General features: G+C 49.6%; 2 protein-coding genes across 4 annotated transcripts in view; one reads left to right on the top strand and one right to left on the bottom strand.

The window, feature by feature from the left end:
- Nucleotides 1-20316, top strand: part of Zscan18 (zinc finger and SCAN domain containing 18) — a 28535-nt gene extending 8219 nt beyond the window's left edge. Inside the window, exons 1-8 of one of the 3 annotated variants that reach the window (XM_078032988.1) lie at nucleotides 9386-9479; nucleotides 11787-11936; nucleotides 14247-14827; nucleotides 15335-15475; nucleotides 16542-16645; nucleotides 16924-17020; nucleotides 17689-17781; nucleotides 18646-20316. In XM_078032988.1, coding sequence (XP_077889114.1) covers nucleotides 14401-14827; nucleotides 15335-15475; nucleotides 16542-16645; nucleotides 16924-17020; nucleotides 17689-17781; nucleotides 18646-19238 — 1455 coding nt within the window. In that variant the 5' untranslated portion in view covers nucleotides 9386-9479; nucleotides 11787-11936; nucleotides 14247-14400 and the 3' untranslated portion in view covers nucleotides 19239-20316. Of the gene's footprint in view, nucleotides 1-9344; nucleotides 9480-11786; nucleotides 11937-14246; nucleotides 14828-15334; nucleotides 15476-16541; nucleotides 16646-16923; nucleotides 17021-17688; nucleotides 17782-18645 lie in introns of those variants that run through there. The other 2 variants (XM_078032987.1, XM_005341749.5) reach the window with 2 other exon arrangements.
- Nucleotides 20317-21805: 1489 nt separating this feature from the next.
- Nucleotides 21806-26170, bottom strand: Znf135 (zinc finger protein 135). Its single transcript, XM_078033022.1, has 2 exons — nucleotides 25870-26170; nucleotides 21806-24218 (listed from the first exon to the last, which is right to left on the bottom strand). The coding sequence occupies exons 1-2, from the start codon at nucleotides 26168-26170 to the stop codon at nucleotides 24043-24045; spliced, it is 477 nt and encodes a 158-aa protein (XP_077889148.1). The 3' UTR covers nucleotides 21806-24042.
- Between the last annotated feature and the right edge of the window lie 524 nt (nucleotides 26171-26694).

Raw genomic sequence — 26694 nt, 5'->3', positions numbered from 1 at the left:
CAGAACTTTCTTCTGTTTTTTTTTTTTTTTTTTTTTTCATTTTCTGTGTGGTACTGGGGATTGAACCCAAGTTGCTCTGTATTTTGTTTTGAGACAGGGTCTCACTAAGGTACCAAAACTGGCCTCAACCTTGTAATCCTCCTGCGTCAGCCTCCCAAGTTGCTAGGATGGCAGATGTTTACCTGTTCCCAGCTTGGCTAGAAGTGATGAAGGCAGGCATGGTGTCTTTTTCTGGTCTTGGAGGAAAATGCCCATCTTGCACAGTTGAGCATTTTTCAGTGTGGATATATCCTCTGTGGCCTTTACATGTTGAGGTAGTTTTCTTCTATGCCTATTTTGCTGAATGGTATTTCTTTTGCTTTTCTTTTCTCTTTTGTTGTGTGTGTGTTTGAATTTTTTTTTAACGTTGTTGGATTTATCCTGTGCATATTCTACACTATTTGGAATGATATTTTTCTTTGTATTCTATTATGTGTTGATTAATTTGTATATTTGAACCATTCTTGCATTCCAGAAGTGAGTCCCATTTGGTTGTGGCATATCATCCCTCTAATATGCTGTTCAGTTTGCTAGTATTTTGTCGAGGTTTTTTTTTTTTTGCATTAATATTCATAAAGGGATATTGTTTTTTTTCTACCCCCTTATGTGTTAGTTTGATTTGGTTTCCAGTTTCATGGGATATGTGTGTTGGCTTTCTAGAATGAATTAGAAAGTGTTCCCTAATTTTTTGAAAGAGTTTGAGAAGAATCAGTGTTAATTTCTTAAGTGTTTGGTTCACTCCAGCAACACAGACAATACTGAGAACTAGTGCTAAATGGCTCAAGCCCCACACAGCAGGATGCAGATGGTGTGCTCCTGCTCACCTGGAGTCCAGAGCAAATGAGTCAGTATGAAATGGAGATGGGATGATTCCCTGCCAGGAGGTGGGGTGCTTTCCATCTTGACGTCTGTGGCTGCCCTGGTGGGCAGGTGTTCTCAGGTCAGGACACTGTTGGAGACACATTTAAAGACTCAGTAGAAAGTACTATATTTCATATCTCCACTTAAAAGAGAAAAGAAGTCATTTTTCTCTACAAGTGGCCCTGTCCTTCATCTACCCTCATATTGTCATCTCACTCCACAGGTCCACTCTGAAAAGAAAAAAAAAATACCTATGTATGCCTGGCTAATTTCTTATTTTGGTGAGATATGTGTGCACATGATAAAGAGGAAGAACTGTGGATTGAACACCTTGTCTATGATGAACAGGTGGTCCTTTGCCGCGTTCCTCATGACTAAAACACTCAGGGTCACTCCAGGGGAACTGGGCTGCACAAAATAATCACACAAGAGACAGAGATACCTTTTTCTTTGGGGGTCCTCTGACCTTAAGGGTCTGCAGAAAGAGAGAGTGAGCGCACACACTGAACCCTTTTATTGAGGAGAAGCCACTGAAATGAGGCAAGGGGTCAGGATTGAAGGGGTTGGGTCTAGCTTCATGATGTCTTCTGTCAGCAGGTTGACTGACATCTAGGAAGGCCACACAAGGCAGAGCAAGAGAAGGGGACACACAAAGTCTATCCATCCCAAATAGGGCAAGGGGTAATATCACAAAGGAACAGGTGAGCGTAGCTCACTCCATGGGGCTATATGCCTACGTCTGAAGACACATTCTGCTACTGAGAGGACCAGGGCAACATCCAGGTCACTTCAAAAGTGACCAACAGAGCCTCATGGAAAGGAGTATGTGAATTCATTCTGACTGGCTGCCCACAGTCCTTTAGTTATTGATCTCGTTTGGCAGCAGAGGACTCATAGTGGAGAGTCCTTATACTTATGACTGTGGAAAATCTCCAAGACCTACAAGTCGATTTGCATCAAAGAAATCACAAGGGAGTGAAGCCCTATAACTGCTGTGAAGGTGGGAAAACCTTCTGTGATAGCTCTGCCTTCTCCCATGGCAGAGGATACACATGGAGACAAGCCCTATGAAAGTGTCCAGTGTGGGACGTCCTCCAGCCACCACTCTTGTTTTATATCACAGATCTCATCCTGGAGAAAAACTGTAAATGTAATGAGCATTGACAAGTCCTTTCCAGGGTGTCCGCCTGAGAATTCGCATAGGAGAGAAGCCCTCTGTGTGACTGAGTGTAGGAAGGCCTTCATTGATGATTCAGACCTTATTATATGGGGTTCTCACTGGGGAAGAACCATAGAAGTATGTGGAATGCAGGAAATCCTTCATCTGCAGTGTCCACCCATGGCACATCACAGAATCCAGAGTGGAGAGAAACCCTACTCGTGGGGAGAGTGTGGGAAAACGTTCATTGAGAGTACCTGCCTCATCAGGCCCAGGGGATTCATACGATTCATACCTGTGAGAAGCCCTATGGCTATAACCAGTGTTAGAAACCTTTCAGGAACCTTGCTAGCCCACCCAGCACTAGAGGACTCATACTGGCAATAAGCTCTGAGTGTAATCAGTGTGGCAAAGCTTCTGAGAAGACAGGCTCAAGAGACCTCTTACCAGTGTGTCCACCTGGAACAATCTCTAGAGCAGAACTGGTACACTGGGTGGCACCGTGGGGACTCACTGATGCTGGTGGCAGGTTCTTTTTACTGTCAGGAACGTCATGCGGAGGAATAGCTCTTTGAAAATAAAGTAGCTCATTTGCTCTTTGGAACAGAAACCCTTGAAACAGTGTCTCTTTGTAAGAAGTTAGGAGAACTCTTTGCCACTGTTGGAGAGAGACCTTGGAACTATGGCAGATATGTAAAAACCATCAGGGAAGATTTAATTTTTGCTAAATTTCCATCAAACACATCATAGTGAATTGAGAGAAGGGACAGGAAAGCCAGGGGAGATGGACTTTTCACTGCATTTCTTCCTGGTATTACGTGATGTGCAAATGCTTATTCAAAAACTATTTCTAAAAAAATCAAAACCCAGGGCTGGAAATGTGGCCGAATAGCAGAGGGCTTGCCCCTTATTAAACTCTTGGCCTAGAGTTTAATCCCCTGCCATAAAACAAAAAGTCTATGAATGGAAAGAATGTAGGAAGCATTTAAACTGGAACTTCTTTCTTTGCATGAGAAGACTCACATGGTAGGTTTGAGGTTTCACTAATGTCTTGCTGAAATTCTTGTGTTGCAAGAAATTATTTTGGAATTAGGCAGTATGGAGTTATAGTCTGGACAAACCTCTTAAGATGATGCTCACTTTAAATTGTACTGAAGATGGAAATAACTACACTTTGTGTGAGAAAGCTGCCAGAGAACTCATCTTCCTGGTAGCTTTGTCTAATAGTTCAGTGTAAGCTGCCTGTGTAACTTCACATTTCCTAGTGGATACATTAAATATTAAAAAGAAAAACAAGTGAGCCAGCTGTGGTGGTGCAGGTCTATAATCCCAGCTACTTGGGAGACAGGAAGATTGTGAGTTCAAAGCCAGCCTCAGCAATGTCGAAGGCCCTAAACCACTCAGTGAGGTCCTGTCTGTAGATCATATACAGATAGGGCTGGGCTCAGTGGTTGAGTGCGCCCAAGTTCAATCCCTGGTGTCCCCCAGGTGAAATTGTCACAGTGACTTTTTGTTTTACCTCTTCTGCCCTAAGTAGTAGTGGTTAACCTGGTGTTTGTGCATTCCAGGTTGTCCAGCTGCAGTTGTCTAGTCACTTTTCTATGCTGGACAGTGCACCCAGGCCACCCAAGTGAGAGTTCTGGAGGCAAACCTTCAGGCCCATTACAAACCCACATTCAGGCTTCTAACATTTCTAGAAAAACAAGACACAAGTGCTAGCTCAGCCAGCTGAGTGGTGTTCACAGTCAGCACAGTGTTTAATCCAAAGCTTCATTGTGACATTGGCTTTGTGTTAAATTGTTGTGGAAAACAGACCCGGAAAGCCCCACATGGCGGAGAGTGAAAGAACTCAGGTTTATTATGCGGGCTTGCCCAGAAGAGTTTCTCTTCCAAAGTCTGGGCCCAGCTTTTTGTTCTTGGGATCATTCCTGTAGTGAGACTTTGGTTTTTAAGACTTTCCTGCTCAGCAGCCCAGATTCCTCCTCCTTCCCCAGCTTCTCACCACAGCAGTTGAGCAAGCAAGATGGCAGCAAGTAGAGTTTGTTAGAGGGAAAAAACGAGAAAGAAACCTCCACCAAAGGAGAAAGAAACATCCACCTTCAGTTCTTTGTTTCCGTGGTACGTATTTCTAGTTAGGCATTGTGATTCTGTACTGCAGAGTTGCAACCATGTTAAGACTGAGTTGTGGAAGGCCCACTTTTATACTGATGGCTTCATGTTATTATTTTCTCTGCTCTGAGAAAATCTGTACCACAAAATGACTGCCCAGCCATCAGATGTAAATGTTCTGAGCTGTGATGTTTCTGGAGTATAGTGAAGGCATTATTAACTGATAACATTGTCAACTTGCTGTGGGTTTGTTGGGACAGAACCCCATTGTAAATTTTAGAAGTTCATCCCAATATGGAACCCTGAGGACCCAACCCATTTAATTTTTTCTAAATGTGTTTGTCTCACATTTTAACATTTCTGAAATGAGGTTAGTCAGTGACTTGATGATTTAAATTACCAGGCTTTTCTCTACTAGCGCATAAAATGTCTTTCCCTCAGTTGTGTCTTGGATTTGAAGAAGCAGTGGCATCAGGAGGAGGGGTTGAGTGACCAGTGAGTCATCCATTTGAGGACCGGGGAGAGGGGTTCTGGATGGTTACAGTTAACATTGAGCTCTCTGTGGGCAGAAGGCAGGAGTCAGCTTGCCATCCCACCTGTGGATGTTGTGGATCTGATTTTTTTTTCCTAGTAGCCTTTATCAGCTGTCATTGTAAGCATTTTGTTGCAAGATTTAAAGTGCTCATAATGTGAAGGAAAGCACATAGCACAGACAAACGTGTAGGATCCGAGCTATCTATTTAAAGGGGGAAATCTCTGTCCTCACCGGGCTTGTGTGTGAAGCATGTTTAGAGTTAATGTTGTGTGTGTATACATCTGTGTTTCCATGTGTGTATTTAGGCCTTTTGTTTACAAAAGAAAACAACATGCCTGATGGTTAATAGTGCTCATTTAAATAGTAAATTCCTGACTTAGAAAGCATATACAGGAATCCCAACCACAATTAAAGAAAAAGAAATGGTATAAAATTGTATGAAAACAAAGTATAGGGAATCCAGGAATAGACCTACAGATATACTCCCAGCATTGCCGGGTTTCTGTTCTCGAGACTAAAAGGCTCAGGGGTTGCTCCAGTTAAACTGGGCTGACTGGGCTGCACAAAATAACCACACAAGAGACACAAATACCTTTTTCTTTGGGGTCGCTGTGACGGCTCCTCTGACCTTAAGGGTCTGCAGAAAGAGAGAGCGAGAGCATGCACTGACCCCTTTTATTGAGGAGAAGCTATTCAAATGAGGCAAGGGGTCAGGTTTCAGGGGACTGAGTCTATCTTCATGATGTCCACTGTCAGCAGGTTGACTGACACCTGGGTAGGCCACACCCAGGGGCACAGTAAGAGAAGGGGACACACAAGGCACTTCCATGGAAGATTCTATCCTAAACAGGGCAAGGGGTTATATTACAAAGGAACCAGTGAGAATAGCTTCACCCACGGAGCTGTAGCAAGACACACCCATGCACAAGACACCGATCCTCGCACACAAGAAGGGTAGGGAAAGCTCTGCTACATTTCTGCAACTGAGCGCCTCAGCACCCAGCTGGGGAGTGTAACCCAGTCCTGTGTAAGGTTGGTCTCCCACACAGCATTTTATTTTTAAACTACTGGGACTTGAACCCAGGGCTTCCCACATACTAGGGATGCACTATACCACTGAACTACATCCCTAGCCGTTTTAACTTCTTATTTAGAGACAGGGCTTGCCAATCTGGCCTTGAACTGATCTTCCAGCCTCTGCCTCCTGAGTTCTGGGATTGTAGGGATGCACCACTGTGCCTGACTCCAGCAGGTTTTTTGACAAAGGAACAAAACTATTTGAAGATGTGCTAGCCTTTTCACCTAATCGTGCTAGAGCACCTGGATATTAGTGGTAAAGAGAGACATATCTTGTCTTTGTCCCTGTTGGCTGACACAGAGCTGATGGCATTGGCATTTCCTCTTGGGAGTATCTTGTACGAAAGGAGCCCTTTCAACTACACTGAAGTTTGTGCTAGTGAGATGTCTCGGGTGGGTGGCCTACCTTGTATCAGGATGGGTGCTGGTTGTGAGAAAGTCGGTGAGAATTTGAAGCCCCGTGAGACTCAGAGAGCTTCTAGGTTGGTGAACACAGTGTGTGCTCTGAGTGTCTGTGCCCTGAGGGGCACATCAACCAAACCTTTTCCTGGGTATTTCTTCCATTTAGCTGTACCCTTTGTAATAAACTGGTAAGTATGATTGTTCTCCTGTGTTCTGTGAGTTCTAACAACTTAATTGAACCTGAGGTGGGGACCAAGAGGCCCCCTAGCACAAGTGTGGGTAGCCTGTAGCTGTGTGCAGTGGCTCATGCCTATAATCCCAGTGACTTGGAAGGCTGATGCAGGACGATCACAAGTTCAAGGCCAGTCTCAGTAATTTAGTGAGATCCTAAGCAACTCGGCAAGACCCTGCCTCAAAATAAAAGATTAAAAAGGGCTGGGATGTGGCTCAGTGTTGAAGTGCCCCTTGCTTAAATCTCCAATACCCCCCCAAAATAAAGGTGGGAGGTAGATAGCTTGTGGTGTCTGAAACAGGACTGAGACTTTACTTTTCAGTATCTGAAAAGGATTGAACACTTGGACTCCCAGTTAGTGTTGCAGAATTGTTGATTTTGGAACAAGCCATTCATTGGTGTCAGAGAACGAGACACCTCAGCAACTATAATGGAAAAAGGACCTCTACATAAACCTCATGTCTTACTCAAAAATGAAATTAGTGGTGGACTTAAATGCAAAAGGTAAAACTATTGTAAAGTTTTTAGGAAAAATATAGGAGGAATCCTTTAAGACTTAGGGAGTTGTTAAAATTGACACCAAAAGCATGATCCGTAAAAGGAAAATTTGCTGAATTGGATGTCATCTAAGTTTAAATTCTTTGTTCTGCTGGAGAGCCTGTTAAGGGCATCAGAAGTCAGGCAACAGACTAGGAGAAAATGTTACCAAAATACATAATTTTTCTATTAGACTACCAATTCTCAGGGGCCGATGGAGAGTGGTCTTACTAATTTATCTTTAATGTTGCTTAACGTATGTATTTTTTAATCATTATTGGAAATAGTTCAGTTCACAGTGGGTTAATTTAGACAGAATAACTTATTGCCCACCAATGTTTAAGGAGATCATATCATTTAAGATGTTGGCTAAGTATTTGCCCAGTCCATGGTATATGTAATGATGACACATGATTACATATATAAGTGGTATCAGTTTCAATTCCTGAAGCTGCTATTCTATTTCAGGATCTTAATACTATTCCCTTTGGGTAAAGTGTCCTAACAAATCATCAATCTCTTTCTCCTAAATTTTTCTATTCCCCACCTTTTCCACAAATCACCTATATGCTTTCAAGCTATCTTCCTATTTTCACAGCTTTAATCAAAATTTGACCAAATTATGCTATTTTTTAATATTTTTTAGTTGTAGTTGGATTAATTAATTTATTTTTATGGGGTGCTGAGGATCCAACCCAGGGCTTCGCCTGTGCTAGGCTCGCGCTCTACCGCTGAGCCACAACCCCAGCCACAAAATTATGCTATTTTCATATATTAATATACCGTAATGAATTTCACTTTACGTATATCTATAAAGCACCAAGTTAAAAAGTACAATAAATAAATAGAAAGGATACCAGTAAAGTAGAGGAAAGGGAACAGGGAGAGGGAGGAGGGAAGGCTAAGAGGAAGTACTGGGGACTGAAGAGGAACAAATTATATTCAATACATGTTTGATTCTGTCAGAATGAACCCCAATATTGTATAATAATGCACTAATAAAAACACTGAAATAAAAACTGAGAAAAATGTATCTGGTAAAGAACTTATGTTTAGATATATAAATATACCTCAAATGCTTTTTCTTTTTTTAATATGTATTTTTTAGTTGTAGTTGGACACAATACCTTTATTTATTTTTATGAAGTGCTGAGGATCCAACCCAGGGCCTCACATGTGCTAGGTGAGCATTCTACCACTGAGCCACAATCCCAGCCCCGCTTTTTCTTTTTTAAATCAGAAAATAGGCCAAAGGAATTGAGCGGATATTGTACTGAAGAGGATATACAGATAACAAATAACCAAGAAAATACACTCAACATTAGCCATTAGGGAAATGTAAATTAAAAACCACACTGAGAAATGACTACATACAGAATGACTAAAATGAACAATAATGATAACACCAAATGTCAGCAAGAATGTGGAGAAACTGAGGCATGCATATGTTGGTGGTGGGAATGTAAAATGGTTCAGCTACTTTGGGAATTTTTTCTTTTTTTTTTTTTTTAACAATACTGGTGTACTTATATGCAACCTAGAGGTTGCATTCTTATGCATTTATCTCGCCCAAACTGAACAGAAAACCCCGTGTATGGATGTTCATAGCACCTGAATTTTCTAGTAGCAAAATACTGAAAACCCAATGCCTTTCAGCCAAGGAATGCTTAAAATTATGTATACTATTGAATAATACTAAACAGTAAAAAAGAACAAACTATTGATACACACTGAAGATCTCAAGCTAATTACCTTCAGTGAAAAGAGCCAGACGCAAAAGAGACTGGGGCTGGGGTTGTGGCTCAGAGGAAAGATGGCTCACACAGCATGTAAGTCACTGTGTTCCATTCTCAGCACCACATTAAAAAAAAAAAAAAAGTATTATGCCCACCTACAAGTAAATGGTTTTTCTTTTCTTTCTTTTCTTTTTTTTTTTTTTTAAGGCATAGACTGTTAGTTACATCTATATGACATCCTGTAGAGACAAACCTGTACCAGGGACTACACATCCATTACTGCCAGGGGATGTGGGCAGTAGAACTAATCTTTGTCCTGATTGTGTTATGAGAGTTAAAATTCTCAACTGAATTTAAAAAAAAGTCTCCTCTCTACTTCTTTGTCCTATGTGTGTCATCCCTGGCTCTAGGACTTCTCTGCGTGTGTCACCCAGGCTCTTCTAGTGGCGGACATTCTCCAATCTCTGTTTTTTCTGTCTCTCTTTGCCAGTCTTTTGTCTCCGCCTCTCAGTTTTGGCGGTGGGGGGATCGGGGGCGCTTTTCTATAGGCATTTGTTTACCGGTTGCCATGGTATCGGAAGTGACGAAGGCGCAATTGGAAACGACGCAGGGGAGCCCTATCCTGGTTGGTTGGCTCCTGTCAGCGGCCCCGCCCCGCCCACGAGGGCCGGCCCACAGCATTGTGGGGGTCGTAGTCCGATGCGTGGCCCCGCGCGCACGCGCGTATCAGCGGCCGCCATCGCGGTGCTCTGCTCTGGCCGCTTGGGCCCGCCTGGATTCGCTGCGCAGCAGGTGGGTCCGGCTAACTGGCGGCGCTCTCCCGAGCCTTCTGTAAACGTAGGGCCTAAGTGCTGCGCCGTGGGGAGAGGACTGAGCGCTAACCCGAGCGGCAAGGGCCTAAGAGCCCAAGAGCCCCTCGAGGGCGTGTGTGGGCCCTCAGGTGGGAGCGAGGCCCCGAGCGTGGTGCTGGAGTGGTGGGCGGGCAGGGGCCCTCGGTTGGGGCGTGACCCCGGAGCCTGGGGCCGAGGCGGAAGGGCGGGAGCCCTCGGGTGGGAGCGTGGCCTCGAGCGTGGTGCCGAGGTGGGCGGGGGCCCTCCGGTGCCAGCGCCCCCCGAGCTTGGGGTGGGGGTGGAGGCCCTCGGTGGGAACGTGACCCCCGGACTTGGGGCTGGGCCGGGAGAGGGGGGCCTTCCGGTGAGAGCGCGACCCTCGACCGTGGTGCCAGGGCGGGAGCCCTCGGTGGAAACGCTCCCCACGAGCGAGGTGCCGGGGCGGGAGTCCTCGGTGGGAGCGTGACCCTCGAGGCTGGGGCGGGAGGGCGGGGCCCTCGGTGGGAGCGCGATCGCCGAGCGTGGGGCCGGGGCGGGGGCCCTAGGGTAGGAGCTTGACCCCCGAGGTTGGGGCCAGCACGGAGGGCCGGGGTGGGAGAGCGGGGCCTTTGGGTGGAAGCGCGACCCCAGAATTTGTGGTCGAGCCCCGGTGGGAGGGCGACCTGGGGCCCTGGGTTCCTGAGTGTGTCTCATAGAAGGTGCAGACTGAGGTACTTGGGCGGATGAGAGGCCAGAGCCACTCATGTTTGGTGTTGGAGTTGGTTAACGTCGAGAGTACCCCACTTTTTATGGGAGAACAGAACCGGCTAGGAGAGGCCAGGTTGAACATTGGGGAGTATGGAGCTGGAGGGCCTGGGTGTCTGCGAGAAGCAGGGCTGAGGGTGCACCTCGTTGAGGGCAAGGCAGGCTATGCACTTCTGGTGGGAGAGGGGAAAGGTCACAGAGTTCTAGGGTGTCCCTTGTACCCCAGGGTAAATGCTAGCTGCTCTGGGGTGGTTTCTGCCCTGCGAGGGGCAGGGCAGTGACTCGGAGGCAGCCAGATACCAGCTTCTCCCCAGCCTTCTCAGGTGGGTTCTGTTTATAGGTGCCAGGGACCCCTTTTTTGGGAAAGAAGGTTCCCAGTCTCAGCATTAATCTAGGGGCTTGGGGTGGAATGGAGAGCATCAGTCTTCCAGATGCTACCCCTGAAGGGGCAGCAGGAGGTGCCAGGCACCACTGAGAATTGGTTTTGTTTTGTTTTCCTTTAAGTCTTACAAAGTTTCGTAGGAAAATTCTAAGTAAAGGTTGTAGAACTCTCCTTGCTTTTTTTTTTTTTCCCAGATGCACCTGGGAGTATTTTGTTCTTTATCCTCACCTCTTACTCTCCTTCCTGCCTCCTTTGTATGTCTGCTCTCTCTGATACCTCCCCTCCTTACATTGCCTGCATTGGGGAGGACTTCTTGGAGATCAGATCGGATCTTACAGCAACTTGAACTGGACCTCTGTCCTCTCCTATCCTGACATGCCCTGTGGACATTCCTGTCACAGCTCTGGAGCCAGAACAGAACCCCTGTTGCACTGAATTCATCTCCTTATGATCCTTGGCTGTGTGGTTGTCTTGGTATTTCTGACCTTGAGACTCTCGGGGACCCAGACCAGTTGTGCAATATTCTCGCTTCTGTGTGGCCTGCCAGAGAAAGTATGTTCTTGGCAGGAACCACAGAAGGCAGTGGAGATGCTCCGGTGATCCCTTCCTGCATGTGTATTTAATTCTTTTAAAGGTACATTTCCCCTTTTTACAACGTATAAGCCATCTGTGGGTGAGTCTCTCTTTCCCATGTTTTTCCATGACCCTTAGCCCTGTGGCTATGACTCTGGTAAAGGTGTTAAAGGGGCATTTTGTTTACAGGGCCCTGAGGAGGAACAGGGCAGGGCTTGCCAGATGGAGCTGCTGAGGGAGAGCAGGATAGAGGGCCTGTGGTGAGGATCCTTAAGTGCTGCAAGTTCTGGGAGGCACCTGGGGTCTCTGGCCAGCCCAGGGCTCTGGCAGGCCTCCAGGTTTATGACCCCTCAGCTTAGCCACCCACCCTTGGCCTCTCTGACTCTTGCTCCAGCCAGCTGCCCCAGGAGAATGAATGAAAGTTCATTTCTAACCGAGAAGTAGAGAAGGAAACCCTTTTAACCCACTAACTCCTAGTTTTTCTTTTCTTTTTTTTTTTTTAAAGAGAGAGTGTGAGAGAGAGAGAGCAAGAGAGAGAGAGAGAGAGAATTTTTAATATTTATTTTTCAGTTCTCGGCGGACACAACATCTTTGTTGGTATATGGTGCTGAGGATCGAACCCGGGCCGCACGCATACCAGGCGAGCGCGCTACCACTTGAGCCACATATCCAGCCCCACTAGTTTTTCAATTCTGTAAATATTTCCGCGACTTTACACAGGTGATTTAAAATAGGTTGACATTTGTAATCTAGAGCTTATGTTATTTTAATTAATGTTATGGTTATATTATATGCTACATTTAAGTTTTTATAGATGTTGCACATCCAGGACAATGGGAAGAAATAGGTTAAGCAAGTTTCTGAACTCAGAAATTTAGATTTGTTTTTAGTTTTAGATGACACAATACCTTTAATTAATTAATTAACTTTTTAATGTGGTGTTGAAGATTGAACCAGTGTCTCACACGTGCAGGTGCTCTACCACTGAGCCACAACCCCAGCCCTCAGAATTTTTCTTTTCTTTTTTTTTAAAGACATGGGTTGGTAAGAAACATTAGAACATAACGTGTGGTCAAAGACTGAAAAGAAGAGTCACAGGTGGGGACAATGGCAGGATGGAGGCAGACAGTTTGTGAATTATCTAACAGAAAAGCAGTAAGGAAAATGGAAAAGGCAGCAGTTTACCCACCCATAGGGATGAGGGTGTTCTAGAAAGTGCTGAGCTGTGAAGTCGGTGCTGTGTTTTGAGGGCCCTCAGTGCAGCAGGCAGGGGAAAGGGGCCCAAGGAAGGACACCTGGTGGACACTGCCATGGAGGGTTTGTACAGTGGTGGCCAGAATGGCGACCCAGGTGGTGGTGGAGGTGGTGGTTATGGAGATCATGGTGATGGTGGTTCTGGTGGTGAGGATCTTTTTTCTGGAGAGAAATGGAACATGTGTAGAATGTCTTTACAGCTCTTAGAATTTTGCCCTTATTTGTAAATGCTATTTTGCTAGCTACAAAGTGCTGGGGATGGAATTGAGGCTCACACATACCAGTGCACTACATCCCCAGACCTTTTTTTTTTTTTTTTTAATTTTGAGGCATGATCTTGCCGAGTTGCCTGGCTGGCCTCAAACTTGAGGTCCTCCTGCCTAAGCCTCCTGAGTAGCTGGGATTAAAGGTGTGCAAGCACTGTGCCTAGCTTTTCTTTTTTTAAAACAATTTTATTGAGGTATAATTTATGTACCATAAAGTTCGCCTCTTTACAGTGGACCATTGATTGGTTTTTAGTGATTCACAGAGTTGTGTGCCTGTTACCAGTTAATTTTAGTACATTTTTATCACCCAAGAAAGAAATCCTATAACCATTAACAGTCATTTCCTACCTTGAAAATCACAGTCCCCAGAAATCATTGATCCACTTCCTGTCTCTGCATTCACCTGTGCTGGACGGTTGCTCTCAGGAGAATTGAGCACCCCAGCCTGCCCACGAGACCCTCGGGCCTGCATACTGGTGGGAAAGTGTATCAGACAGATCTGACTTGACTTGACAGAGGTCAGCAGCCCTCAGTCCCCATGCATGGTTTTCTCTTGAATTCCTCAAAAGATGTGGTGGTTTCTGTGGTTCCAAGGGCAGCTGTCTTCTGGTAGATGGCTTCTTATTTGCTCCTCGTGGTGGTGTCTGGGAGTTCTTCCTCCTGCTGGCTCAGATCTTCAGTCCCAGGTCGTGGGAGGACATGCAGATGCAGGCGAACTATGACCTGCCTGTGTCTGTTAGCTTGGCCATGGTTGGCCAGCAGGTACAATGAAGTGGCTTCACCCAGGCATCCTGGATTCTGGCCCCGCTGTGCCTAGGAGTTAAGTGGCTGGGGAAAGTTGGCTAGGACCAGAGCCTCCTCTTGTCCTTCATGCCCTGCCATCCCCACTCCTAGCCAATCTCTGATGACTCCCACCTTGTACTCTAGATCTGCAGAGCTGTCCACCTTCAGATGGATGTGGGCTTCCTGTGCCTACTGTCTTTCTAAATGCCGTTTGTTTCAGGTTTTTAGTTGTTTTAATGATAGAAATCCCAACACCTACCCCCCCCCCAATCTTGTTGGGCACTAAAGCCCTGTAATGCTTCTCCCCATCCCCCTGTACTGGGGATTAAACAAGTAAATACTGGGCAAGCACTTTGCCTCTGAGCTGCATCCCAGAACTTTTTATGTGTTATTTTGAGACAAGGAATATTGCCAGTTTGCTGAGTCTCTCTTAAGTTGGGGACACTGGTGTGCACTCCAGTGCCTGGCTCATACATAATACATGTTGTTAAATGTGAAACAGGCCTGGCAGTTCAAATCTGATGCCATGAGACTGACATCGTGTGTATGATACGCATAGTGGGAATGAACGTTAATAAGTACAAAACTGGAGTTCAACTGATGTTCAGCAGGCAGACTGCTTGAAAATAACTGCATGAGACCTGGGGTGGTTGAACCCCGAGACCTCGGGTCCCCTACAGCCGTGTTCTTAACATGTGGGCCTCTGTCTCACCGATGTCCTCTGCAGGTCCTTGGATCCTGTCACTGGCTGACCTTCCCTGGGGACCCTGCACCACTGTGTGTCCTCTGCTAGAGGCGGTCAACCTTTCCTTGGGCCCTTCACCCCTGACATCTCTGAGCCCTTGGCTCCACAGAGTCATTTCCAGTGCAGGTTTGGGAAGATGCTGCCTCTGGAGAAGGTGTTGGCTTCCCCCAGAAGCTCCCCAACTCCCCCAGAGGTGCACACAGAAGGGTCTGCAGACACAGAAGGGTCTGCAGACACGAGTCAGCAAGAGGACCCCGAGTCGGAGACCATCCCTGAGAGGACCCCTGCGGACCTCGAGTTCTCTCGCCTGCGGTTCCGGGAGTTTGTCTACCAGGAGGCGGCTGGGCCCCACCAGACCCTGGCCCGGCTGCACGAGCTGTGTCGCCAGTGGCTGCGCCCTGAGGCCTGCTCCAAGGAGCAGATCCTCGAGATGCTGGTGCTGGAGCAGTTCCTGGGCATCCTGCCTGACAGGGTCCGCCCCTGGGTGGTAGCCCAGTACCCGGAGAGCTGTAAGAAGGCAGCCTCTCTGGTGGAGGGCCTCACGGACGTCCTGGAGGAGCCAGGTGAGGCTGCCGCCCTGAAAGAACCTGTCTTAGAGGAAACAGGGAGCGGGGTCTGGGAAGGGCTGGAATCCCCTGCTACGGCTTTGCAGAGAAAATTGTTTCCCCACGTGTAGGAGGCACGGGAGCAAGCAGCCCTGAGTCGGAGAGGCTGCTTCTCAGTCAGCAGGGATCCAGGTTCCTGCTGTCCTACCCATTGCCATTTCCATCAGGGTTGCCTCATAGGCTGGGACAGCTGCTTGGGCTCCTGCCCTCACTTCTGCTTTGCAGATGTTAGCAAGCAGGAGAAATGAAGGGCAAAGGCAGTGACCAGCCTCATAAAAACTGGGTAAATATTCTGGGTCACTGGCTGGAGATTTCATCTCTGTAGTTCTGAGGGATGGATGGGTGGTGATGAGGCAGGAGCCCATGGGCTTGGGGTCAGTACCCTGGGTCCATGCCTGGCCCTCTCCAGACTGTGTGATGGTTAGCCTGTGTCCTAACCTTTTACTATTCCTTGGTTGTAAACAGGGATGCTGTTGTGTTCCCCAGCTGGATCATCTTCTGGGTTGAGTGAGGGAGTATATGAGAGGCACCCTGACCCCCTGCTGTTACCAGGCGGACTAGGGAGCCCCAGAGACCCTGAGGATATCCCATTGCCACCCGATGCTCGTGAGTGACCAGCTGGGCCTTAGATGGGGAGGTGGGTGTGCTTCGGAGGCAGTATGGGAGCCAGAGGGAGGCCAGGGAGGGGGGCCTCGAAGTCCATTATGCAAATGGGACTTGGTCCTGTATATTATCATGACATGAGTGTATTACTTTTGAGTTAAGAGTTCTCTTAAAAAATAGTAGTTTATCACATGATGCGGAAACATTGATGTATGAAGAAAAAAGTAATCTCTTGCAGGGTGCAGTGGCACACACCTGTAGTCTCAGTGCCTCAGGAGGCTGAGGAAGGAGGATCACAAATTTGAGGACAGCCTCAATGACTTAGCAAGGCCCTGAGCAACTTGGCAAGACCCTGTCTCACAATAAAATATGAGGGCTGGGGATGTGGCTCAAGTGGTTGAGCGCTAGCCTAGCATTGTGATTCTCGGCACCACATAAAAATAAAATAAAGGCATTGTGTTCACCTAAAACTAAAAATTAAATATTTAAAAAATAAAATCTGAAAAGGGTTGGGGAGGTGGCTCAGTGGTAAAGTGGCCCTGGGTTCAATCCCTAGTACCAAAAAAAAGTTACATCCCCTCTCCTCATGCCCTCTAAAAATAGCATCCTGTGTGTGGCTGCCCGCCGTTCTGCACGTGGCGCATGTTTGCAGAGTCGGCTGCCTGTTTCCTGGAAAACAGTGCTCACTGCTCATGGGGCGGCCCTCCCTGGGCTGTGGTCGGTGGCTCCTTGGCTGCCTGGCACCCCCTGTGCAGCCCGGTGACCCTGCCCTCGGGGCAAGGAGCTGCAAATAGTTTTTACCCGGGTGCCTGTGTGGTCTCCACAGCTGCTCTGGTGCACAGGCTGTGCCTGCCCTGCCCGTCGGCCCTGCGCTGGTACCGTGCCAGGTCTCTGCCTGTCTGGAGGGCAGTAGAAAGCACTGCCTCCTCCGTGGCTGGAGCTGGCACTTTTGTGGTGGCTCTGCCCCGTGAGGTGCAGGCCTGCGTGGTGTGAGTGTGCTGCGGCCTGTGAGGGAGGCCGCAGGTCTGCCTGGCCACTAGTCATGCAGTGACAGCATGTCTCCCTGCAGCGCTGCCCTGCCTTCTCCCAGCCTGGCCTGCGCTGGAACCCATGCTCCTGGATCAGGGGAGCAACGGGGGAGAGAAGACGGACGAGGCCAAAGTGCAGCCGACGGTGGGTGGGGGCCCTTGGGTGTGCTGGGGCTGACCTGCTCACAGGGTCCGTCCCTCCTGGCCCTGGATGCTGTTCCCTCCCAGGGCAGGAACTCTCCCACAGCAAGGATTAGGACCCTGAATGCCCACTGCCAAGGCCAGGAAGCCTGCTTTGGTAGAGACCTGAGGGTAGGACCCACAGGAGGGCGTTGCTCCTGCAGTGCAGGGAGGGTCTCCCGCCTGCCCTCCATGGGCTTGGGTGGGGGCCTCAGTGAGGACCGCCTCGCCTTTCTGTTTCAGCCGTCTTTTCCGGAGGAACATCTGCACTCTGAGGAGTGGGCCCACCTGGATCCTGCAGAGGAGAACATGAAGAGCTACAGGAAGCTGCTCCTGTGGGGTGAGGCTCGCCTCCCACAGCCTGCGCTCCCCGTTTGGGTGGGAGATTTTGACCCCATCCCGGGGGCTTCCTTGGGACACTGGGGATGTTTTAAATGTCTGAACTTGGGCTGGTTTGCCAAGGTCCCACTCTTACCTGAGTTCTGCCTGGGTCCTGGGTTCCACTTGCAGCCCCTGCCTGCGGGATTGGAAGCTTCTGAATTGAGAAAGCTCTCCCAGCTTCAAGCCACCAGTGCTCCCCACTTTGAGGTGCAGAGATGAGGCTTCTCAGCCTGTGGGCCTAGTGAAGGGTCTGTTTGGTAAAAGTTGGTGCCACAGAGCCCTCCTTTGCAGGGGGCTTCCTGAGCCCTTTGTGGTTCTGATTTTGTTTTTTCATTTGTGCTGGGGGCTGGCCCAGGGCTTCCTGCACAGTAAGCACATGCTCCACTGAGCTATGCCCCCAGCCAGTTTTATGTTCTTACGTTTGATTTGCTTCCCCTCAGACTCTGTTTACCACCCAGCTTGTGGGCCCTCCAGCCTCACCCAAGCACAGCCTCTTCTTCCTCCGCTTGCCTTATTCTTGGAACCCTAGCTTTCCAGGGGCTTGGTTCTGGCCCGCCAGCCTCGGGGAGTGAGGCCGGCTGCTTTCTGTGTGGTCCTCTTAGAGTTGCTTTGTCTGTTGAACCTCAGGGTACCAGTTTGCCCAGCCTGATGCTGCATCCAGTCTGGAGGCAGAGGAGCAGCCCCTTGTGGAAGGAGAGGCACCTGGAGGCAGCCTCCCAGGTAAGGGCACCTTAGAAAGTGGTGAGTAGGGTAGAGCATGCACCTTTCTTTCAGGCAGGTGCCCCCCCCCCAGCTTTGGCTTCACCTGTGTTGGAACAGGAAGCAGGCATCATTTCTTAGGGATCTCTTGCTGCGTGACAACTACCCTAAGACTTGGTCACCAGAAAGAACAGCAGAATTACTTGTGAGGTGTGGGGTGTGGGCTGCTGGGCTGAGCTGTGCTGTGGCCACTTGGTCTTCAGGTCCGCATGGACCTCTGTAGCCACCTGGAACCTATTTGGGGCTGGAGTCTCCCTACCTGGGGAGATTCTCCATGGTCTCTCCCAGTGCTAGCCAGGCCTCCCCAGGTCAGTAGCTGGGTTTTGGGGGTGCACTCGAGGACTATAAGCACTTGTTGAGGCTCTGCTGGCCTTCTGCATGCTGATGTCCCTGGGCACAAGGCTACATCCATGTGGAGAGCCCAAAGGTCTGGCTCTGGGGCAGGAGTTTAGGCCCCACACAGCCAGTGGGCTTTTGCAGGGCTCTCTGGCCCTCATTCCCCGACACCACGGCTGTGTGGCCTCCATGCCAGTCCTCCTGTAGTCAGGGTGGCTGCTCCTGGGGTCACTTCCCCAGCAGCAGGGTGGAGAAGGTCCTGCTCACTGCCTGCTTATGCTGGTGGTCACACAGCCCTTGGCTGCTAGGAGGGGCCATTTTTTTCAGGCAGCAGGGAGCTGGAAGAGAGTGACAGAGGCCACCAGATCAGGGCCTCGCGTCCCACACCCTTTCCCCTCCTTGCTCAGGCCTTCTTTCTTTAGTGCTGCGTGGGCAGTGTCTAGGCCTGAGAGCTTAGTCAGGGCTGTTCACATATGCATCTTATTTCAGGCAGCGGGAAGCAGGAAGAAAGCTCAGAGAACATGTGCGAGGAGGGCTCCGCAGGCCAGGACAGTGGCTCACAGGAAACACCATCAGAGAGGCTGGCAGGGGATGCAGGGGACACTCCTGCAGACCCCCCAATGGATACCAACCAGGAGGAGGAGCAGCCCGAGAAGGCGCCAGACACTGTGGGTGAGGACTCGGGCTGCGCCAGCCCCTCCCAGAAGCCAAGAGACCCCTGCCCTTCAGAGGAAGACCAGGGCCAGGGGAGTCCAGACAGCCCACAGCAGGGCTCTGGGACCAAGCGGCCCCACCCAGAGGATGAGGGGGAGCAAGGACCCGAGTGTGCCTCCAGCCACAGCAGCCACCAGCCTGGGGACGCCATGGAGCCTGAGGCAGATGGCCGTGCTGCCACACCCCCAGCTGGGCAGGACGCGGGCACCTCTGCCTCAGGCGGTCCTGAGGCCGAGGAGCCTGGAGTGTCCGGAGGGAAGCCCTACCCCTGCAGTGAGTGTGGGGAGGCCTTTGCGTGGATCTCGCACCTCATGGAGCATCACAGGAGCCACGGCAGCAAGAAGCTGTGCGCCTGCCAGGGCTGCTAGACGAGCCCCGCCGGCCAGCCCTGGAATCCCCAGGAACCATTCTGACCTGGCCCCTCCCTGCCACAGTGAGTTCAGTCTGGGGGGAGGGTGGTCCTGAGGCCTGGAGACAAGCCACCAGGCCAAGTGTCCCTTGAGGTGACGGTGACTGGCTGGGAATCTCAGAATGTATGGGGGCTCCTTCCAGACACTTGGGGGTGGTCTTCCTGTGGTCTTTGGACAAACATCAGCTTGTTTCCCAAATGGGCTGATGTGGCCAGAGCACCCACGGAAAACCCCACCCCATCCACCACGGGAAACCCCGACCCCAGTGTCCTGCAGCCACGTCCATACCTCCGTGTGCCGGCTGTGGCCCTTGTGCAGTTAGAGTCCCCGGTGTGCGTGTTCTGTGGGCAGTCTTGGAGGCTTCACCTCCGCTGCTCCTGTTTGAGCTCCCCAAGTTTGTTCAGGCAGAATTCTTGCCAAATGTTCTGGCCTTTCGTAAATATGTGACGTCGAGTTCACTTTTGAATCCTGAAAAGCTAAAACTTTCCTTGTTCAACTCATGCGTCTTTACCTATACGGAGTGGCTTACGAAGATCACCGAAATGCTTGGAGCCTACTAATGCAGTTTTCTGACTATGGGTTCCAGCCCATCAGTGAATTGTGAAATCAAACTAGAGGGTGGCCAACAGCATTACCAAGCAATGAAGTAGAATAAAGTAGGTCAGAATGCATCACGTAGTGAAGGCAGTATCATTTTGTGGAGTTCCAGCTGTGTATCTAACTGTGAGAACTGGCTCTATGTAGGATGTCTCCCTTACCAGGGGGTGATTGCAGTAGGTTGGAAACACTAACAAAGGTTGAGGAAGCTTCTGTCTGCTTGAGCAAAGGGAACTTAACTCCTTGGGCTACGTGAGGTGTCTTGATTTTGCATTTAATCTCAGATTATAGTATTGTTTCTGTTGCCTGAGCATAAATTTAATTGCTCCTGTAGATAAACGGTGCCTCTTTCTGTCACTGTGTTTGAGCCAGCAATTGTGTAACAACTCCCGAGTCACAGGCTTGACGTAATAAAGTATTTATTTCTTCACTCACATTACAGCTGGACATCCTGACTGTTGCCTATGTGTGTTGGTGGGAGGGGCCCCTGCTTCTTGCTGTAACCCAGGGATCCGCTTCCGCTCTCCAGTCCTTGAAGGGAAATGAGACTGTGGGCCCCTCATAAGGGCCCAGGTACCCATCTCTACCAGTTACTGAGCCACATTCCCCTCTGCCTGTCCACCTCAAACCAAGTGTGGTTCTGGCAATAAAAAAGCCTAAATAGACTCTTCCAGCTCTCCTTCCCACTCAGCCTTGCTGAGGCTGGCTTTGAATTCATGATCCTTCTGCCTCAGTCTCCTGAGCACCAACACACCCAGCACATCTGCCTTCTTTGAAGACGGGCCCACGCACACCTGTAATCCCAGTCCCTCAGGAGGCTGAGGCAGGAAGATGGCCAGCCTCAGCAACTTATCGAGGTACTAATCGACTCAGAGAAAGCAAGGCTTCCCATCACAAAGGGAAGGTCAAGAAGCTGACCAGAGGACCTAAGTCACCATGCTGCTACTGGCCAGCCACATGTGAAGGGAGCACCTGAAGTGTGGCTAGTGAACTCGGAGGCACTGAATGTAAGTACACACTAGAGAAGTAAAGTATCTCCGTTTTTTTATACTGACATGTCAGAATGGAAATGTGGTGCATGTTAGGGGTACATACTGAGCTAATTTTATCTATTTCTATTTTTCTTTTTTTGATGGAACCCAGGCGTGCTCTATCACAGAGCTACACCCTCAACCCTTTGATTAATTTTTGAGACAGTCTTATCAAGTTGCCAGAGCTGGTCACAAACTTTGATCGCCCTGCCTCAGCCTCCTCAGTAACTGGAATTACAGGTGTGCACATTGTGCCCACTTCTTGCTTTTCGAATGGGACCAGAATATTTAATAAAGTTGCCCAGATAGCTTGCAGTGGTTCTGTTGGCAGTCTTTTGCAGCTTTTAAAGGACAGTGAAGGACTGGGGATGCATACAGCTCACTGGTAGAGGACTTGTTTAGTATTCATGAAGTCTTGGGTTCCACCCCCAGCACTGCAAACAGTGAAATTACAAGGAAAGTGAAATTAATTCCCAAAAGGCTTTTCACAAGCTACCAAGGAGCAGTGTTGAAAGACTATTTCCATCATTTTCCCCCAAAAGCAATTTCAAGTTCACTAGGAATTGATATGCTAGCGCAGTGATTGAGGAAATCAGACTGACGCAAGCACAACTGATGACCACCCAGGATCCAAACCAAACAATGCAATTATTCCCCCTGCCCCCCATTACTGGGGAACTCAGGGGTGCTTTAGTAGTAAACCACATCCCCTGCCCTTTTTATTTTTTATTTTCAGACAGGGTCTTGCTAAAGTTGCCCAGGCTGATCTTGAACTTATAATCCTCCTGCATCAGCTTCCAGAGTCACTGGGATCACAGGTGTGCATCACTGTGTCCGAGGCTATTTCTAATGAAGGCAACAGCCATGTAATGGTTGTAGTTGTCAGGAATACTGCTATTTGTTGATCCAGGCTTTAATGAAATACTGTGAGCTTTTAAATTAAACATAAAAATAGAAACTTAACGAATGGGGTTGGGGGTGGGTAGAATACCAGGATGAAGAATCAATGAAGACACATTTCAGGAAAAGATTAACTTGAACACTTCCTCAAAGAGAAATCTTAGAACAAATCAGAGTACCAATGTGAAGTGCCACTGAGCATGAGATGATGGCTGAACAAAGGAGTAAACCTTCCCCTTTTCGTAATATCAGCATTTCTAATGCCTGTGAGTCCTGCAGCAAAGCCCTCAGAATCAGACATTCCATGGAAGTAGCTTTATGTTTCAAGTCTTCCCTTACACAGCTTTTCAATCCCATTGCACACAGAAATTAAATTGCAAAACGAGATCAGTGATGTAAATTCTGTTTATAGTCTGCTGATACATTGGCATATGGAATTAGAAGTGTCTGGGATTGGCTGTTGCATACCCAGAATAAATAACTTCCACACAAATCAGCTTTGTACTGTCAAAGACAAGAATCCAAGGGGATTCCACAAAAATGCCATTCTCATTTTTGGAACATGCTGCTGTTCTTTAGGATTATCAGAGTCAACCTGAATATTCATGAACTTCTTACCTGAAAGATAATGTGTTGAATTTCTCAGGCCTTTGAATCTCTGGTTCAGACTGTTGAATGCTTGGACGCATGGCATCACCAGGCCCAGACATTCCTTTTTTCTCTTCTGCTCAGGGTCCTCAAGGTTGATTGTTTCCACCTTTCCCTACTGTTTATAACCTAAACCTGGGTGGCGCTAGGCATTTCCGCCCGAGAACGTGGAGTGGGTGCTGCATCTTTCTTGTGAAAATGAACAGGCCAAGTCTGTGGGACGAGCTATGGCTTAAGGCCTCCCCTGTCCCCAGCACCCATGCAGCCGTCTCCCCAGTGAGAGTTCTCGGGTGCTGGGTCAGGGAGGAGCTGTGGGCGAAGGCCTTGCTGCACTCCCCACACCCGAGGGCTTCTCCGGGTGCTGGGTGAGGTGGGTGCTCTGCCAGAAGGCCTCCCCACAGTCCCCACAGGCGCAGGGCTTCTCCCCGGCGGGTCCTGCGGTGCTTGATGAGCCGGTGGCTCTGGCTGAAAGCTCTGCCACACAGGCTGCACTAGTTTGGCCTCTCCCGGTGTGGACCCCCTGGTGCTGGACAAGTTGGGTGACCTGGCTGAAGGTCTTGCGGCAGGCGTCGGGCTTCTGGCCCGAGTGCGTGCGCTGGCGCTGGGTCCAGGAGGAGCTGTGGGCCAAGGCCTTCCCACGGTCCCCGAACGCGTGGGGCTTGGCGCCCCGTGCCTCCTCCTGGGCTGGGGCAGCGATAGGGCTTCTCCCCGGGGTGGACCCTCCAGTGTTTGGTGAGCGCAGAGCTGTCCCGGAAGCCTTTTCCACACCGGCGACACTGGCCAGGCCTCCCCCTGTGCCCGGGGCTCGAGCAGTGCCGAGCTGTAACCGCAGGCTCTTCACCTTCCTGGCATCTGCAGTTTCTCTTTTGCATAGATTTCCTGTTGTGCATTTACCTCTGAGTCCAGCTTCTGCCTCTTTCTGGGTGTTCTCCACGTGTGGGGACCTGGCTTTTCAGGAGTCGCTGGATGAGCTGGGAGATCAGCGTAGGACACAAGGCTCCCCCAGACCCACTCCCCCGCTGCTCCGGCCAGGCTGGAGGGCTGCCCATCTCCTGGCTCGCTAGGCTCTCAGGACTCCACTCCCAGGGACCTGCACACTACCCCACAGGAGTCTGCACCAGAACAAAACTGCTGGACAGCTCTTCAGAGAGGGCCTGGACACACCCACCTCCTGCACACTGCTCGATGAACCCAGAAGCAGAGCAAAAGGACAGAGCAGGATGACCCAGGCAGTGCTGGGTCCTGGACCAGTCAATAAATGACACTGGTTTAAACTGCTAAGGACCGAGGCTGTCACACAGAGCTGTCTGATGGGTCACTTGGGTTCCTCTGCCTGGAATGCTGCTCGCTCAGGTGTCTAGCCCAGGCTCTGGCTCCCACCCCCTCCCTGAAGCTGTCCATCCTCCTGCTGTCCCCCCACTGCCTTCCTGCTTTCATTTCTGGGCACTCGCACAACCTGTAGTCATCTCACACTGCTGTCACCACTGTACTAACTGTCTGCCCCTCCCCTAGACTGTAGGTGCCCTGACGGTGGCAACTCGGTCTCATGGAGTGCTGGGTGGGTGTTCACGTGGAGAGCAGCCGGTCTACTGTGCAGAACTAGAAAGCAGAGAGAGAGAGAAACCTGGAGGTGCAGGTGGACAGGCCCTGCAAGGCTCTGTCTCTCCTGGGTACATGCCTTGGGGATCTCCAGAGTCCACTGCCCACAGCTTGGCCTCCTGCTCCAGCAGGAAGAGGACCTCTGGCCCTGGGAACCAGTGTCCTGCTCAGGGAGACCTGTGGAGTGAGCATCTGCCTTCCATGACCTGCTGATCCCTGCCCACTCCACCTTGTTTTCCAGGTGGCTACAGCAGTCATGTCAAGAGCCCAGTGTTGGTTTTTTTTTTTTTTCTTTTTTTTTTTTGAGAGACAGAACCTCAACATTTATTTTTTAGTTTTCGGCTGACACAACATCCCTGTTGTGAATCGAACCCGGGCCGCATACATGCCAGGCGAGCGCGCCACCACTTGAGCCACATCCCAGTCCAAGAGCCCAGTGTTCTTAAGGGACTCCATGTCCATACTCTTGACCCTTGAGCCCACCCCCAGTTCCTGAGTGGACCTCAGAGTTCTGCTTCCTCCCTTGTCAGCTGGCAACAGTGGCACCATGAAGGGGACCTGGCAGCCAGCCATAGCAACCTGGAGACTCTGGCCAGACAGCTGGACAGACTGCCTTGTCCACTGGTCTTGCACACAAGAATGGCACCCCGGGAGCTGTCTTGTCATCTTCAATAGCCCATCTGGAAACTCAGAAAGAGGCTGCTGGGTAAATCCTATCAGCTCAGGAGGCTGAGGCAGGAGGATCATGTGTTCAAAGCCAGCCTCAGCAATGGAGAGGCACTAAGCATCTCAGTGAGACCCTGTCTCTAAATAAAATACAAAATAGGGCTGGGGATGTGGCTCAGGGGTCAAGCGCCCCTGGGTTCAATCCTGGGTATCAAATAAAAAAAAGAGGCTGCTGGGGTCTGAGTGTTGATCTCCCCCGAGGTTGTTATGTGGGAACCTAATGCTCATTATGACAGCATTAAGAGGTGAGGCCTCTGAAAGGAGGGTTCCACCTGTGAATGGGTTGAGTGCCCAAGAGAAGTGCACAGGCGCTCCCTTGCCCCAGGTCTGCCATGTGCAGCTGCAGGAGGCACCACCATGACGACCAGGCCCTCGCCAGGCACCCTGATCTTGGACTTCCCAGACTACAGAATTGTAGCAACACGTTTCTACTGTTTATAAATTACCCAGTCGAAGGAGCTCTGTTAGAGCAGCCCAACCAGATGAAGACAGACGAAGACACAGAAGGCAGAGCGAGGAGCTCCCAAGAGCACCACTGAAAGACTCAGCCCATTTCTCTGCTTCTCGTGTTTTCAGGCTGGGTCTGTAACCTGTTGATATTAATCCTATTTGATATTTTCTACACTAAAAAAGTCAAATTCCTGAAACTCAAGATATAGCCCAAGTATTGCTCCCTAGCCAGGAGAGGAGGTGCACACCTGTCATCTCAGCCACTCAAGAGGCTAAGGCAGGAGGATACAGGTTTGAGGCCAGTCTGAGCAAGTTAGTGAGACCCTGTGTCAAAAGGAAACATAAAAGGGCGGGGATGTAGATCAGTGGTAGAGCACACCAGGGTTCAATCTTTTCAAAGGGAAAAGAAAACAAAACCAAGTTCTAGGCCCATTTTTTTTCCAAAACACTTTATTAGTTATTGACAGATCTTTATTTATTTATATGCTGTGTTGAGAATTGAACCCAGTGCCTCTCACATGGTAGGCAAACGGCTCTACCACTGAGCCACACCCCCAGCCCTCCTAGCCCCATTTTTAACACAGGAGAAGTGACTCTGTTCTGTCTGAAGACCACTGAGGACATGGGTGTGGCCTTACCTACAGAGACCAGCAGTGTGAAGGTCTCCAGCATCACACCATGGTACAGGGTCCTCTGGGCAGGCTCTAGTTGCCCCCACTCCTCCTGAGTGAAATCCACAACCAGGTCCTCAAAGGTCACTTGCTCCTGAAATATCCTGAGTGTCCTCAGCTGAGTCAAACCTGGAACAACAGCTGGGCTAGCTGGGGTCTGGAGGTTGGGGGCCGAGTTTCCCATGGCCTGTTCCTCATTGGTGTAGGAACAGCCTCTCACCTGTCTTCCAACAATTTGGATGGAGAAAAGTCTCAGAGATGGTATCATAGAACAATCCCACTAGTTAACCTCACATCTTAGGTTACAATTCCCCGTTGCACTAAGTTCTCTGCACTGACCCAATCTGGAGGGTCTTGGAAAGTCCCTTTCCAGCAGGACCCCACTCTTCAATTTCAAGCACTTAAACATTAGGGTAACTGCATGGTCTTCAGAAAAGGTGGGGTTCATGGGGCAATTCCCGTGGTTATCACACCCTTCCATGTGTTTCCCAATACTCCCCAGAGAGGCTAGTTCCTCCCAGCGGTTTGTGGGTAGGATTAGGGCCATCAGGAAAGGTCTCTGTGTTTTTGCTCCTGCCCTGGAGCTCTTTTACCCACAGAGGTGGCCACGTTCAAGGTGCCAACTTGGAATCAGAATCTAGACGACGAGCACCTTAACCTAACCTTCTTGCCACCACAACCAGGAGCCAGAAGGTCTGTGTTGAACTCCAGGGCCTCGAGTTTGCCATTACAGGTGAGGAGGCAGCTGGGGAGAGAGGTGGAGCTGGCTGGAGTGCCCTCCTGGCAGGGGAA

This window comes from Ictidomys tridecemlineatus, chromosome 15 (genome assembly GCF_052094955.1).
Source record: "Ictidomys tridecemlineatus isolate mIctTri1 chromosome 15, mIctTri1.hap1, whole genome shotgun sequence".
Classification (NCBI taxonomy): Eukaryota; Metazoa; Chordata; class Mammalia; order Rodentia; family Sciuridae; genus Ictidomys; species Ictidomys tridecemlineatus.
The sequence above is the reverse complement of the archived record's forward strand: the minus strand, read 5'-3'. Positions and strand labels throughout refer to the sequence as shown.

Excerpts from the sequence above, each read along its gene's own strand:
- Znf135 (XM_078033022.1), bottom strand. The coding sequence starts at position 26,170 with ATGATACCATCTCTGAGACTTTTCTCCATCCAAATTGTTGGAAGACAG. Across the intron at positions 24,219-25,869 it reads CACACTGCTGGTCTCTGTAG|GACACTGGTTCCCAGGGCCA; the intron begins GTAAGGCCACAC and ends CTCCCTGAGCAG.